This window comes from Arachis ipaensis, chromosome B2, assembly GCF_059453495.1.
Source record: "Arachis ipaensis isolate K30076 ecotype BB chromosome B2, ASM5945349v1, whole genome shotgun sequence".
NCBI classification, from domain to species: Eukaryota; Viridiplantae; Streptophyta; class Magnoliopsida; order Fabales; family Fabaceae; genus Arachis; species Arachis ipaensis.
Window position 1 is genome coordinate 96,981,924 of NC_142437.1, and position 17,013 is coordinate 96,998,936.

Here is a 17,013-nt window from a genome sequence, read left to right on the forward strand (position 1 = left end):
CACATATATACCCAATTTAATACTCAAAGCTCAAATTCAATGAAATTAAAATAGAATTATCGTATCTTCACCTTACCCAAGCTTCACATAAGCAAGAGTGAACATTTTCCTCAAGCTAATTGAATCCTAAAACATCAAAGAATAAAGAAATTCAATACCTTCACTCAAATTCCCAAAAATTGGGGAAGAAGAGGCTGAGAATAAAGAACGATTTACCTATGAAATTGTTCCAGTAGAAATGTAGAACTCGACGCGGTGAACACGTGGCCGCAAACGGTGCAGCGATCAGAGCTCGGACGGAGAAGTTACAGCGGGTTGAAATTTGCCGTAAGGGTTTGGCACCCTTTTCTCTTCTCTGGAGCTTTCAATGTCGTTTCAGATGAAATGAGAATGAAGAAAGGGCGTGGGTCCATTTAAAGGCTGGCCCGGTTGGGCCCACGGCCTGGTTTGGGCCCGGTTCAACTGGTTTGGCCCGTTCGGTCCAATCTTGGACCGATTTCTTCGAAATTAGTGTCAAAATTCTCGTTTCGATGAGCTCTACCCTAATTTGATATAATATTTGCATTTCTAATCCTCCTTATTAAAAACCAATTTATTGACTAATTATCTACTAATTTAACTGGGGCTTACATCTGCCATCTCCAACTCACCTCATGTTACACAAAAAAAGGGTTGGAGCAAGAAATCTCATTACCATAATGTTATATGGATATTAAATCAGAAGAAAATACTAAATCAAAACCAATTCTAATTTCTAACAAAGTTGTCATAGATAAGATGAAGGTGTAAACCAACCACACTGATATTCAAAAGTTTGGTTTTATTCTATCACAGTGCCTGCTGCATAAGCACAGAGAAAGAAAATCTAGTGATTTAAGATCAGTATCAGGTAAATTAATGACATAACGAAGAGAACAAAGGCCATATTTTTTATGAGATAGCTAAAATGAAATATGATTTCAAACCTAATTCACCTAATAGACATTACATTGTTTCAATCACAATTTGCCATACAAGATATCACTTTTCTTTATTATTGAATAAGTGAATGACATTTCCATACCTTTTCACAAACAAGCCTTTGCATATCTGAAATGGTTTAAATATATAATAGTACCTAAAAGTCAAAAACCCAATCGCACATATTTTTTACCCTAAAATCAACAAGATCAAACTTGCATTAGCCAAATGATTGATTGATACCCAAAATCCATACAACAATCTAGTCTAGATGACAGTATATTCAAATATAACTAAATTCACGGATACAAAAACCCAAAGCTAAAAGCGAGGGCCATGGAAGTAAATCCTATGAACAAGCACAGGAGTAATGGCAATTTTGTTCTCTCAGATAAAAGAGAGCAAGAAACTAACAATCAGCAAAATAGAATCAGAAAAGATGATACACTATAATCCCTAAAATTGAAAGGAGAGGGTTTAGCCTGCAAATAAGTGCATGCAATTGGGAACTACATAAGCAAAGCGGAATCCAATTTGGGAGAACAATAAACTCCGATAAAACCACAAATTGATAAGAGATGTGGAAAAAGGTTGCAGAATAACACAAATTGGGGGGGGGGAGATTAAGAAACTCATACCTGAAGAGTGAAGTGCTTAGAACGAAGTAGAATTTTTGGTTGTAATTGATAGGAGATATATGGATCGGTGCGGTTGATGTATACGGAAGGTTGAATAGCATTCAGGGTTCAGCGGCAACGGCAATGACCTGCCACTCAGACTTAGCTACCAGCCAGCACATCGGTCCAAAATCCCAACACACCCTTCCGCAGATTATAGAATCAGCGACGATACTCGAGAACCCCAGCAGATTAACGCGATAGCGAAGAACAAGAACACAAATCGAACTGAAAGTGCAGTGCGGCGGGAGGATAATAGCTGACATGAGGACATCAAAGGAAAAATTTCTGGCAGAGCCAATTGTGATGATACTGAGTGTAGGAGAGAACCCTAGCAGAGAGCCAGAGACTCTCTTCTTTGAAAGAATGACTAAAAAGGAACGGAGAATTTTGAAAAACTAAAAATATGAAGGGGTAAATGTGTTATTTTTAGTTCTTTCAAAAACAAAAAAATGGGGTTCTATTTGTAAATATTTTTTCTATGGTTAATGATACTCCCACATAAAAGTGGGAGTAAGGAATCCGTTGCCATATTATATTATTAATTTTATTTTTTATTGAATAGAAAGGTAGAGAAAAATAGAGAATAAGAGAAAAGAGAGAGAAAGATAAAGAAGAATAATGAGAGAGGGAGTTTGTTAATTTTGAAAGCTAAGAAAAAATTTTATTTTAATTATAATGAAGAAATATCTCGTGACACATTTTGATTTATCAAAACTAATATAAAATATGAATTATAATTATATATAGAGTGGGAAGGAGAGAGAGAAATAAAAAAAAAAGAGGGAGGTAGATAAGAGAATATAAGAAGGATGTTTACTAATTTTGGAGAAAAATATTTTCTCTAGATTTTAATAAGAAAGTGTCATGTGACACATTGTAATTATTAAATTAGTTAGTAATATATAAAATAATATATAATATATAATATAGCTAGATTTTAATTTTAATATTTTCATTTTAATTTTAATTTAATTTAAATGTAATTATAGAATGTCATGTATATTTTGATTGTCAAATTTATAATTAGTCATTGATAATGATATATAAGAGAGATAGAGCGAGTGAAGGAATAAAAGAGATAGAGAAAGAAAGAGAGAAGAGGGAAGAGCTCTTTAATTTTGAAGGGAAAGATTTAATTTCAATTGCAAAGAGAGAGTGACATATAGCACATTTTGGTTATAAAATTAGTAATATATAATAGATATAACAGATAATAGATATATATTATAATATAATATATAATATAACTATATTTTAATTTCAATTTTAATATTTTAATTTTAATTTTAATACAATTAAAGAATGTTATATTGCACATTTTGATTGTTAAATTTGTAATTAGTCATTGATAATGATATATAAAAGAGATAGAGTAGTTGAAGGAATCCGGGTGATAGATAAAGAGAGAGGGAGGAAGGGAGAACTTTTTAGTTTTGGAGAAAAAGATTTGATTTCAATTGAAATGAAGGAGTAACATGTAGCACATTTTGGTTGTAAAATTAGTAGGGAGGAAGGTAAACCTCTTTAATTTTGAAGGGAAAGATTTGGTTTCAATTGCAATGAGAGAATGACATGTGGCACATTTTAGTTGTAAAATTAGTATAAAAAAAGAAAAAATTCTTTAATTTTAGAAGAAAAGATTTGATTTTAATTACAATAAAAAAATAATACGTGGCACATTTTAATTATAAAATTAATAGAAAAAAATAAAATTTTTAATTTAAAAAAAAAATTGATTTCAATTAAATTGCAATATATAACATATTTTAATTATAAAATTAATAATATATAATAGATATTAACATCACATAACAAATTAAACGCAACATTACATAACATCCAATATTCAAAGATTGTAATATTCAAAAATATTAATAGTAACCTCTAAAACTACTCAATTATATAAAATATGCAATTTATTAGCCCGATATCTAAGTATATAATATTCTTCCAAAGGTATGATGAAATTAGAATTTTAAAATATATATAATGCCATCAAAACTATCACTTAAAAATTTTAGTCAAGTTATACACTAATTTATAATTGTTCTTGTAAAAGTTTACCGATGTATAACTCATCTAGTGATGATTGCTTGTAATCTCCTCGTTTGGATGAGGTATACATCGGTGGTAAAAAAAATATAGGAGTGAATATCTGCAAAAGACACTCCGACGCTTAAGTAAGTAAGTGAGTGGTAAAGATTACTCAAAAAAATCATAAATCAAATGCTCTTCCTACCATTCCTTTATACTCGGGAGATGAAGATATCTGTTATGTTTCCGAGTAATGGTGCTCGGAATGAAGATTAATTGTATATCCGGCATTATGATATTTTGGTTGGTTATCAGTTACGATCAGCTGACCTTTAAGGTCTTTACGCCGAGTTATAACTCATAACCGACGTATAGTGGTCGTATTACAGTCCCCAGACTTGGCCTGATTTTGATGAAACATGTTGAGCTTTTTTGAGTGATGAGTTATAGCTCGGCGTATGGAGCTCCCAGTTGAACTTGGTTCATTAAGAGTGCGTGAGGTTGTTGCATTGAATGTTACGTTTTCTGTATTCAAAGAAAATGGAAAATGAAAAGGTCTTGTCATTGAAAATTGTTCCAATTTCCAATATGGGTTTATTATCGTTGGCGGTTTTGGATGGAATGGTGGGAATCCATCTTGGAACTAAATGTTTTACCAAATGAGTGGTGAGAGTGTTTTGAAGTCCTAGAAGCTTTATTATAGGTATTTCACATTTATTGGAACGGTTTGAAAGATTAAGAGATGAGTAAAAGAGGTTAATGTATTTGTATGTTGTTTTTCTAGTTTTTCCTTTCTGTGTTTTCTTTGTGTGAAGAATGAGTGAGAAAAAAAGAAAAAAGTTGCCAAAGGTTGATGATGATGAGTCTTACGATTGGGTTAATGAAGATGTTAAGATACGGGGTTCTTTGTTTACTGAGAGGAGTGGTGTGGATGAGATAAATGTGTCAAAGATAGTTAGGTCTGGGGTCCGAGTGGAATTGCTGTCATGCAGTAGGGTTGAATGGGTTTTTCATAGGAAAAAAGATTTTGAAAACTTTTGTATGTATAGTTGCGTTCTTGAAGAACTTCATGTGAAATTGCCATTTACAAACTTTGAGTGTGATGTTTTAAAACAACTGAATTCTGTTCCTTCTCAAGTTCACCCAAATGGTTGGGGTTTTTTGAGATATTTTGAGGTTTTGATGAAATTTCTAGAAATTGAACCAGATCTTGAACAGTTTTTCTCTCTGTTCCAAGCTAAAGGAGTTTGGAAGGGGCTTTGGGTGAATCTGAACAGTACCCCAGATTTCGCTGTTTTTAAATTGTATAAGCCTTCTTTTAAGGATTTCAAAGAAATGTTTTTGAAAGTTAAACCGGTGGATGAAGATTTTCCATTTTACTTGGATGAACATTTGGGGGAAATGTTTTCGATGTATTGGTGCTACCAGCCACAGCATATACTTGGTCCCGAGCTTATTATTCCTCGGACCGAGTGTATAATAGGTTATCTTATTGAGATGGTTGATAAGGGAGGATTAATTTCGGGTTATGATTTGCTTCCATGGGAGGAAGATAAATTGTCAGTCTTGAATTATTTTGGTGAGAGTATGTTGAATTGTACTCTTGATAAGTTTCTTTAACATTTGGTTATAATGACACTTGATTTTGTTTTTGCAGTTAGAAAGTATCCGGGGGTGTCAGCCTCGAGCTTAAGAGCTCGGATGAAGACGAAAAATTTTGAAGGGTCGTCATCAAACCCTGAGAAGTTGAATGGGGTGGTGAGGTTAACTAGCCACCTCCTAAGAAGAAAAATTTTGTTCTCAAAAAGAGGAAATAAGACATTATTGATTTGGAAGATCAGAAGGATAAGGGAATTCCTCTGGAAAAATTGTCGAGCTTTGTGAATAAGCAAGAAAAATTGCACATGTTTGCTGAGAAGGGGGATGGCTCCTTAGTGTGAGATAGAAAGTTTCCTTTCAACGTTTTGGCTGATGAGGTTGTTTAGTCGGTGACTGATGTTACCTTGGTTAATGAGGTCAGTGATATTGGTGTTGATTAATTTCTCCAGGTAAGATATTTTTTTTTGAAGATGACTGTGTTGGTGCCGAATTATTTAAGATGTTTAGTTGTATTTTAGGTCGGAGTCAGGAGAAAAGGCACAGAAAGGTGTTGTTAAAAAATGATAAAGATGTGAATTTGAAGGAACAGTTGGATTTGAAAGAAATATTGATTTGGATTTGAAGAAGAAGTTGGCTGATATCGAAGAGGAGTGAAGTTGGAGAAAAATAATCATGAAAAAGATATAGAATTACTGAGGAAGAAGGAGGATGACCTGTCTAATTTGAACAATCAGGTGATCGAGGTTACTGTGAAGTTGAAGAGTATAGAGAGTACCAGTGAAAAAGAGATCCCGGATGGCTTTGCAGAGGGTTTTGAGCATGCTGTGACACATGCTAAATTTTTAGCGCCTGATGGTGATTTCTCGGCGATGGACCCGAGCAAAGTAGTTCGAGATGGGTTGTTGGTGGATGATGAAGACACTGTTGAAGATGGAGATGATAACCTTGCTGACTAATTATAAAGACTATTTATCTTTTCATATAAGATATTTGACTCTTTGTCAATTTTTGTTTCGCCTGTTATTTTGAGGTTTATAATAGCTATCTTTTGAACTGTTTCTTATAAAAGTATGTGGTATCTTTTTAAAGATAATTTCGTTGCTCAATTGTGTTAGAGTAGTTATTTTTTTTCTTTTGAATAGTTATTGTGTTCAGTCCTGGTAATGTCTGAAAGTTGGATCTTGTTTGATAGAGTGGTGGTTGTTTGGAATGAATTAGGTCATCAATGTGCCTAATTTCGTTATCGGTCCCTTTATTGATAAGGGTTTGATTGTTTGGACAAGATTATTTCGTCAAATCACTTGTGTTTGGTGAGTTGTTTGTTTGCACATGTGGAGACAATGCGACTTGGGATAGTTATCTCGATTGGATAATAGTTTTGTTGACTATGGGTAGTCGCAGTTTTGATCGGCGCATAAGCGATTATTATAAGTCGGAAGATAATCAGTAGGATCTTATTGGACATTTTAAAAGAATTAAAATAGGTCGGCATAGGTAGTGAATTCAGAAAAAATAAATATTATTCATCATGCTACATTACCTTTGGGTACAAAGGTGTAGGTAGGCTTGCCTCGTTAAAACCTCTTCGAGCAAAATCCTTTTTGGGAAAAATCTCGGAGTAGAAAAAAGAGTACAAGTCTGTCCCTGTCTTTCAGTTATAATATTGCTTTAAAGATGAAACATTTCAAGAGTTAGGCATTTTGGTACCATCTAACATTTTGAGATGATAAGCTCCTTTGCCGAGGATTTCAAGTACTCGGAACGGGCCTTCCCAAGTTGCGGTGAGCTTTCCATGAGATAGTGGTCTTCTGGCTTGCTCGGCCTTTCTGAGGACCAGGTTGCCGATTTGGCATGATCAGAGGTGGAATTTTCGATTGTGTCTTCGGGCTATATGCTGTTGCAATACTCTGTGGCAAACAGAGGCTATATCTCGGACTTCCTCGATTAGATCAAGCTCGGCTCGCCGTGCTTCGACATGGTCGGTGGCTTGTGTCTTTAGTGAAGATTGAGAGATTTCGATTGGTATCATTGCTTCAGATTCATATACCAGACAGAATGGCGTTCCTTGGTAGAGGAGTGTATAGTTGTGTTATAACCCCACGATATCTCTAGAATAAGCTCGGCCCATAGGCCTTTTGCGTCGTCCAATTTTTTCCTCAGTGCGTGTAAGACGATCTTGTTTGCTACCTCGGCCATTAAAATACTATTTGTACACTAAACTTAGCCATTAAAATTAGTTATTAATGTTTATATATATTATTTTAATTTATTTTTAATGTATATTTATATTCTAACATATACTTTATACTGATAATTAAAGGTTAATTTTAGTGTATACGTAACATAATCAAAAAATAAATATGCCCGCCAAACTTATTTAATTGGCGAGCTTTGACAGGATAAGGTAGACTAACTTGATGGGCTAATGTTTTTTTAGGTAATTAAAAGGGGTCTAAGCCTGAAGAGATTTGATTACTCAGAGGCAATTATGCGAGATATAGAGGCCATTTCAATTAACTTGGTTTGATCGAGTAGTCAACTTACTCGTCCGTTTAAATAAATGTTGGGGTTCGAATTTTATCTTGTATATGGAGCATAGTTATCAGAACCAAACCGGTAATTGACCCGGTCATACGACTAACTCACTGAGTCACTAGTTCAACCGGTGAGTCACTAATTTATCCAGTTGATCCGGTCATAATTAAATAAAAATATAAAGTTATAAAAATAAAATTAAAATTAAAAGTTAAATGCATATTTTTCAAAATATATTAATAACAATTAAATATCAATTCTTAGATATAATTTATACTGCAAAATTAATAAATTAGTCACTAATACAAAATATTTTCTCAATTTAAATGAACAAGAAAAACACAAAAGATAACACAATCAATATCAATATATATTGTATACCATGTGTTGTTACTTATTTGGTATCAATGTGAATTCATGCTTAAAAGGATAAAAAAAAATCAAAATTCATTTATGGTTTGTTTTATATATATATATATATATATATTAGCAAGACAGAAGTTGGCATAGTAGCAAGGGAGAGGCTGTGTGCACAAGCTGCCCATCAAACCAGTTGGTCCGACCCGGTTCTAATAACTATGATATAGAGTAATCCATTAGCCAGTAACAGACTTTGAAACTGATCTCAAATCTATAATAGATTAATCATTGGATGTCAAATCGGGAGATACCATGAAAAACTAAAGAAAAAATAGACCCTATTTATATGATCAATAAGCAAGGGACCTAGATCAACCCAGGAGGGATGTCTAAAACCTTGAACCCTGAATTTTGCTTTTGACTTTGTCTCAATAACCAGTCAGCACACTTGTTTGTCTTTCTAAAAGTGTGTTAAACCTGCACTTTCTAAGGTCTATTCAAATAGTTAAGGATGTTATGATGGAGAGTAAAGATTTTCAATAGTCCAAAGAAGGGGGTTGAATCTATGGCCTCTTTTAATTTTGTACACTTTAAACTTTAAATTAGGATTTAAGACCAAATTGCTATGAAATCTGTGTTGTTGATCATGTAGGAAACAATTTTATCTCTCAACAAATAAAACAGGATCATAACAAAGAAGAGAAATTAACTCTGTGTTGCTGTGACATCAGTAAAATTGATTAAACAGGAGACAAATTCATTTTATCTCATAATGAGCATATCAAAAAGAATAGAGAAGAGAAAATAACACAGCCATATATCCTAGTTCAATCACCATGCGTAATGTGACTTACATTCAGTCTTCAACACAACTGTGGTGAAATTTTTACTATCTTTGTCAAATATTTACAAATATCAATTTCCAAAAATTCTATCCAATCCTATCACGGATAAACCAAATTTCGAACCAAGTTTTATTTGACTAGATTCACTCTCTAAACTCTCAATACTAAGTGCTCATCCAAATTAGCAAAAAAAATTTCTCATGTTCGTAAATACAAAACAGGAATAATAATAAAAAAATTGACATAATTTTTTATTTTTTTTCCAAAATTATTATCTTTGCGTTTGTTTTCAATACTTTTTATTAATACCTCACATATTTGTTTTTTTTTTATTAATTAAAACAAAAAAAGATAAAACTGAAGAATAGAAATTATAATATAAAATCATAAAAAAAAAGATATAGCTAAAGTGCTATGAATATATAAATTCATATCCTAATGATACATATTAGCTAAATTTAAAAATTTAACAAGCACAAGGATCAACTCACCAACTTTTCATTCCAAAAAAAAAAAGGTTTGACTGTTATTTTAAACTTCTATTACAAAGTGAAAAAACATAAATTCGACTCATTTGATGACAAACTTTGGCAAAGTCAGACTAATATAATAGGATGGAACAGTAATACTAAAAAAATAATAATTCAAAATTATTTTATATATATAACTTAAAATTTAATTATTATATGTCTTAAAAATATATATTAAAATTATTATTTATAAATTTATTATTTTAATAAATATACAACATATGAAACGTTAATTTTATATTTTTTTATAAATTTTTTAATTAATAATTTTAACTTATATTTTTAAAATATATGTTAATTAAATTTTTTAATTTAATATTCATAATTTTATGTATGTAATAGTTATAATTATATATTTATTATATTTAATATTATTTAAAATTCTAATAATAATTTATAAATATAAAATAAAATAAAATAAATTTCAACAATTTTTTATTGTTTATCGAATTTTTTTTTTATCGGAGTGAGTCAGCCTATTTTGCTTCTCCTATTAATAGTGGGAGAGGTAACCGGATTAGTAGTTTACAACTAATGATACGTCTTGCATAGGCTGAGGTGTAGTTGATTTAATGGTTCCAACTTCCAACACCGTACCATACAGGCATACACTGTCGAGGAGAGTTCTCCGTACGTGTTGATGTTAAGCTTCACTTTTGTGTTTTGTCCCGTGCCCACTTTTTTTAATACAAATAAATATGGAGAGTTCTATGATTATATATATGGCTTTTTAACTAAGTTGGAGTTGGAGATAGTTTATTGATTAATTTATGAGGAGTGCTACATATACAAGTCATTTAGTTTACAAGTCATACAAATTGAGAGAAATTTAACAAAAAGCACGCTGGCCCATATACAATTTTTATGGCGTGCTTCGCGTTCCTCCTTCTCCTCCTTCTCTTCCTTCTTCTTCTCCTCCTCTTCCTTCTTCTCTTCTTCTCATTTCTCCATGAAAACGAGTTTTTTTGTTAAATTTGTTCAATCTCCTTTGTACGTTCTCTCTTTACCTTTTCATTCGTTGTTTTATCTGCGTTTATCATTGGTATTCTTGCTTCATTTTTTTTTTCGATTTTCATGGTTTCTGAAATCAAGTTTTGAAATCGTTTTGAAGATAATGGAACTTCAAAAATACACCCAAACGATTACAGAAATACACCCAACCGATTACAGAAATACACCCAAACGGTTACAGGAATTCACCCAAACGATTACAGAAATACAACCAAAGGATTACAAAAATACACCCAAAGGATTTAAAAAATACACCCAAAATTCGTTGAAGTACACCTTATGCATAATTCAGAACTCTTCCTCTTTCTCCTCTTCATCTTCTGCTGCTTCTTCTTCTTCTTTATTTTCTTATTTCATATTCTCATAATTCTTTTTGGGAGGAAAAAATCAAACAAAGAAGAAAAAAATACATAATGTTGCAAAATCAAAAGAAGAACGAGGAGGAACACGACGATGAAGATGAAACACTTCAAAAACGAAGAAGACGAAGAAGAAGAAAAAGAGGCACGGAAAAAGAAGAAGAAGGAGAAGAAAAAGAGGAGGCATGGAAAAAGAAAAAAAAAAGAAGAAATAAATAACTTATATGACTTGTATAGAAAAACGCTTATATGTAGAGAATTTTTCTTAATTTATTAGTTTGTTTAAATAACTATTAGGATTTAAATTTTATATTATGTATATATAATAATTTATTGACTAACGATAAACTTTTAAATAGAATAATTCTAATTTAAAAAATTGATAAAATAATAAAGTAAAAATTTATAATTTTTTATAAAATATGTATCGTACTATCTTAATTTAAAAATAATTAATTTTTTATATTAAAATTTTATTAATTTTCTCACTTTAGAGGATCTTAATCGCTTTCTACTCTAACTACAATTACACTCCAATATGGCACTATTGCAATCAATTTCAAATTGTCATTGATCCCTAATATACCCGTCATCAGTAGTATTTAGGTTTAATTATTTTATTAGTTTTTATAATTTTATTAAATTTATAATTAAATTTTTATATTTTAATTAAATATTTATATTATTTTTAGTTAGATTCTTTTTATATTAGAAATATTAAAATTAATAAAATATTTTTTTAAAAAAATATATAATTATTAAGTTAGATTCTTAATTGTATGTATTTTTAATTTGTAAAAAATTATTTTATTAATTTTAATATTTTTTTACTGTTAAAGACTTAATTACAAAACTAAAAATAATATAAAAACTAAACTAAAATAATATATATATATATATATATATATATATATATATATATAAATTTGATAAAACTATAAAAAATTAACTAAACCTAATATTTACAATCAATCCTAAACATATATTATTAGGGAGTACGTATTTATAGAATAGATATTACTACAATTATTTTAATAATATTATTTTTTTTAATTTATGTAAATACACAATGAAAAAATAGATAGTGTCATTATAAAAAATAGAAGTAACGTTCTCTTATGTATTTATAATATCAAAAATGCTATTTGTACATTAAAATTAGTCACTAAAATCAGTCACTAATATATTTATGTATAAATACGTGTGTAGTATAATTTATTTTCAATGTATATTTGTATTTCAACATATATTTTATACTGGTGACTGATTTTAGTGGCTGATTTTGGTGTACACGTAACATAATCTTTATAATATAGGAAACATTTAACATGTGTTCGGTTTCTCGGGTCCGAAGAGGGTCTGGTGTTATAAAGTTCGAAAGCTGGTGAGTGACTGGATGCCTGGTCTGGATGAGCTCCGGCGGGCAAGGTAGTGTGACTCTCCCAAGCTGGCGAGGAGGGGGTTGCCACCTGCAAGGACTCCAACGCTCAAGTTAGCGTCCGTACAAGAGGCAGCAATTTAGGGTAAGGTGAGTGACATACCTGGGGGAGGGGTAGGACACTCCCCTTATATAGTCTGTACTACAGTGGGTCCCACAAGCGCAGACCCCATTTCCTGGAAGTTTCCTTTTCAGCTGTCCAGGTTCACGCGAAGAGGGGGGTGGTGTGTGGGTCACCTTCCTGTTCGGGTACGACGATCTGTCGGGTCGGCTAACCGTCCGGCCGTGGATCCTTGGCTCTTTCGGGCCGGGCCGGAACAGTGCCCTCAACGCGTTAACCATCAAAGTGGTTGGCGCATTAAGATGCCTCGCCTCTTCTCCTGTTGGGCGCCCTGCAGATCGAGAGTCCGCTGGTAAAGGACGCGACATTGTGCACGTGTTTTGACCCCACGCGTAGCTTGGCGTGTCGCTTCGACTTTTGCGCTAAGCATTTAATGCTCATAACGGATGATTTGAAATCCTAGGGGTGAAAGACCATCCTCCTGCCTTTTCGCGCTCCCTCTTTAGACGGTTACCATTCTAGTTTTCTCAACACCACCACCTTTTTCATTTGCTTCATTTTCATTCGCTTTCTGAACTGCTTTTGCTTATCGCTCCCTGCCTCTGCATATCGCTCCACTTCCTGAGGGAAACTCAGTGCGCAGTTCTTGTCTATTACCTCCTTCTTGCATATCTCCCTATAAGTGTTTCACGCTTCTTTCGTTCGTCCCATTGTTTCCTTATTTCATTCTGTGATTACTGCTTTCGTAATGCATGCTCTTTTCCCTTTTCGCTTTGATTCATACTTGCTCGAATGAATATGGTCCATGTTAGATAGTTGCTAGGGGGTACCATTCAAGTACTTATAGTGGATCCAGGCTTTAGGTGTTGGTGTAGGTGCCACAGATTAGTGATATACTTAGTCGTAGATCTATTTTATCTATTTTCCGACTTAGCGGTCTCCCGGGTTAACATGAGTGGTGCCCCCACTGTAGGTATGGCGCAGCCACCGGCTCCAAATGTTATCGACTTCTTTGCTTGGGTAACCTCGGACGTGAAGGATACACCGTCTCGGGTGACCAGAGAGGAGCTCCAGGCTCTCCGAGATGCAGGCTCTTTGTGCGAGGGAAGTCCCGAGGAAGCGCACTATCAGGTCTATGTCCCTAGCGATCGTGAGAGGGTGTGTCATAAAAACATGGCTTCCCCCCGAGTAGTTGACTGGCTATGGGTGTATAAGCCCATGTTCACCACGCTGGGTCTTCATCTCCCATTCTCCCCCTTCGTGATGTCACTACTTAACTGCTGTGATGTTGCCCCGTCGAAGCTTCATCCGAATAGCTGGGCCGCCATCCGGTGCTTCGAGCTAGTGTGCGAGCATTTGGAGATTCCAGCCTCTGTGAACGTCTTCCTCTACCTCTTCCTCCTAACGAACCCTTCCCCTGAAGGAAAAACGAAAAATGGTTATATATCTTTTCGGGCAGTTCAAGGCTGCCGAATATTTGGCCTCTTCGAAGATTCGTTCCATCATTTCAAAAGCGCCCTCTTCAAGGTGAGGCCTGCCCCGGGTCATCACACCTTTTGGCTTACTTTGGAAGGGGAAAGGAGGATCCCGACTTACTGGAGTTTCGGAGCGGGCTCAGATTATTTAATAAAGGAAACTTATGAGGGAATGAGTAAGGAGAACCGTCGGATAGCCGACGTGTTATTGGCGATTTTCAGGTCGAAGAATCTAAATCCGAATCTGGTGATGGGGGATCAGGAGCTCGGTTGGGCCCAAGTGGGTAGGTCATTTCCCTTTTCCTCTCTTTTTTTTGATGATGATGATGATGACCTCGTGCCTTACTTTTTCAGTTGTGTTTATTTTGTAGTTGCCATGGCTGAAGGAAAGACGAACTTGGAGGACCTCGTCGCCCACTTCCTCGGTAGGAGTGACGACGACGATTCCTCGGCAACTCATTCTGAGGTTCCGAGCCCAGATGCCACCGGGGAAAGTAGTGGCCAGGGTACCTCTGAGAACCAAGTTGACGCTCAGCCCGAGAACCCTCCTCATGCTGCCGTAGAGGAGTCGATCTTGGAGGAAGAAGTCGGTGTTGAGGTGGATCCTGAACTGACAATCGTCCTTAACCCATAAAGCGAAAGGCGAATTTTGGGAAAGCCCTAACCGTAATGGAAAGAAGCTTTGATGCTGGAGGCTTCATTGACTCCCACCTTCTTCCAGGAATTGAGGAATTCTTCTTGGACGAGGACCTCGCTTCACAGGCGAAGTAGACTTATTGCAGCCTTCTCCGAGCCGCCGTTATTGCGAGGAAGGTGGAACCTGTCTTAGCTTAGTGCCAGGCCTTAGAGGGGAAGCTTTGCACAGCCCAGAAGGACATCACCGACCTGAAGACTCGGGAAACGTCTTTGAAGACCCAGTTGGACGAGAAAGAGAAAAAGGGGAAAGAGGACGCTGCCGAGATCAATAGTTTGGTAGAACGTGACCTTACTCTTTCCAAGGATTTGAACGTGGCTTAGGGTCAGGTTGTTGCTGCGGAGGCCAATGTTAAGGACTGGGAGAAAAAGCTGAAGGAGCTGGAGGAAAAGCAGGGTGAGACCGAGAGGTCGGCCCAGGCTGCTTAGCAAGAGTTCATCGCTTTGAAGAAAAGGAATAAGGATATCGTGAGGGACGTGAAGAAGGTCGTCAAAGCTACTGAGGAAGGGATCAAGGCCCAAATCGCCGTCCTGGCACCCGATCTTGACACTTCCTTGGTTAGGGCCTTTAAGAAAGTCCAGGATGTCAAGATCGTGGATATTCCGAAGAAAATGGTACCCCCCAAGTAGTTGTAGTCTTGTTTTGTAACTACTTATATTATTAACTTGTTGGGCCGAGGTGTTGCCCTGATTGTATGACTTTTGGACTTACTGGGCCGACGCGTTGCCCTTATTTTGACAATTATGTTTAGGTTGTTCCATTTGCCTTCTACTTTCTAATTTTGTCGTCTGTCCGGTAGGTTTTTATTTGATACGTAGGCCGATTAGTTGCCTTTGGAAAATATTTGAAACTTGCTAGTTCCGATCTTTATCGTTTGGCCGGTAGGCCTGTAATATTGTGTGCAGTATTTCTGCTCTGATCAGGGCCTCCGGGGTGATCAATCCCAGTTAGCCATGTAGTCGGGGGATAACAATATAACGTCACTTAAATGAAATGGCATTTATAATGCGACGACTAGCACTTTAAGTGTAATGCAACACCCATGGTATTTATAATGAAACGGACTAACAATGAAGTATCGAATGGAAAGGCAAAATAACATTACTGAATAAAGAGAAAGGAAAAATCGTTAGGTCGGCGGGTTACTTTTTATGAGTAAAATCTTTTCAAGTTCGCCACATTCCAAGTCCTTGGTACTTCGTTCCTGTTTAACCGTTCCAACTTGTAAGCCCCTTTGCCAAGCACTTCTTTTACTATGTATGGGCCCTCCTAATTGGCTGCTAGCTTGCCTTCTCCCGAGGTCGGTAGTCCAATGTCGTTCATCTGCAACACTAGATCGCCTGGTTCGAAACTTCTTTTCTGCACTTTGGCGTTGTATCTTAAGGCCATCCTTTGCTTTAGCGCCGTTTCAGTCAAGTGGGCCATCTCCCTTGTTTCATCAATTAAGTCTTTTTCTACTGCCTCTTCAACTCCACCAAGGAGCATTCTCGGGCTTGGCTCTCCGATTTCAACCAGAACGATGGCGTCAACTCCGTAGGTAAGCCGAAATAGGGTTTCCTGGTAGAAGATTGAGGCATTGTCCTATATGACCAAAGAACCGAGGCAAGCTTGTCTGCCCATGATCCTTTCTTCTGGTCTAGTCGTTTCTTCAGGCCGTGAAGGATGACCTTAATTGCTGCTTCCACTTGGCCATTTCTCTGGGGGTGTTCGAATAAAAAGAACTTCTGTTTGATTTCCAATCCCAAGAGGAATTCCGCAAAATTCTTATTTGCGAACTGCGTCCCGTTGTCCGAAATGACAACTTCTAGGATTCTAAACCTGGAGACAAGTTGCCTCCACACGAACTTCCGACAGTTCGCTGAGGATATACTGGCTAGTGGTTCCTCCTCAACCCACTTGGTTTAGTAATCTATCGCCACAATTAGGTACCTGACCTGCCCGGGACCCACCAGGAATGGCCCTAACAGGTCAAATCCCCACTGGGCGAAAGGCCGTGACACCAACATCAAATTTAACTCCATCGCTGGGGACCTATGGAAGTTGGCATTCTCTTGGAATTTTTTGCACTTTTCTACAAATTCTTGAGCATTCGTCATCATGGAAGGCCAGTAGTAATCAGTCCTAATGAGCTTCCTGGCTAGGGCTTTCTCCCCGATGTGGTGACCATAGCACCCCTCATGGACTTCGCTTAGGACGTAGTCTGTCTGGTCGGGGGCGCAGGCACTTTAGTAGGGGCTGGTTCAATCCTCGCTTGAACAACTGCCCTTGTATTGTTATGTACTTGGCCGCTTCCCTTCTTATCGTCTTCGTCGTTTTCTCGTCGTTGGGAAGTTTTCCATCCTCCAAGAAGCTAAAGATTAGGTCGATCCATGAGGGGCTATTCGTCGCTTGGGATACACACAGGGTCACCATAGGCTCCTTTATTAGCCCTT

The 17,013-nt window shown here is 35.8% G+C and overlaps 1 protein-coding gene across 1 annotated transcript; it reads right to left on the bottom strand.

The window, feature by feature from the left end:
* Positions 1-16,035: 16,035 nt before the first annotated feature.
* Positions 16,036-16,602, bottom strand: LOC148574937 (uncharacterized). The gene is made up of 2 exons (XM_088505991.1): positions 16,511-16,602; positions 16,036-16,399 (listed from the first exon to the last, which is right to left on the bottom strand). Exons 1-2 carry the CDS (start codon positions 16,600-16,602, stop codon positions 16,036-16,038), a joined length of 456 nt encoding a protein of 151 aa, XP_088362117.1.
* Positions 16,603-17,013: the final 411 nt, after the last annotated feature.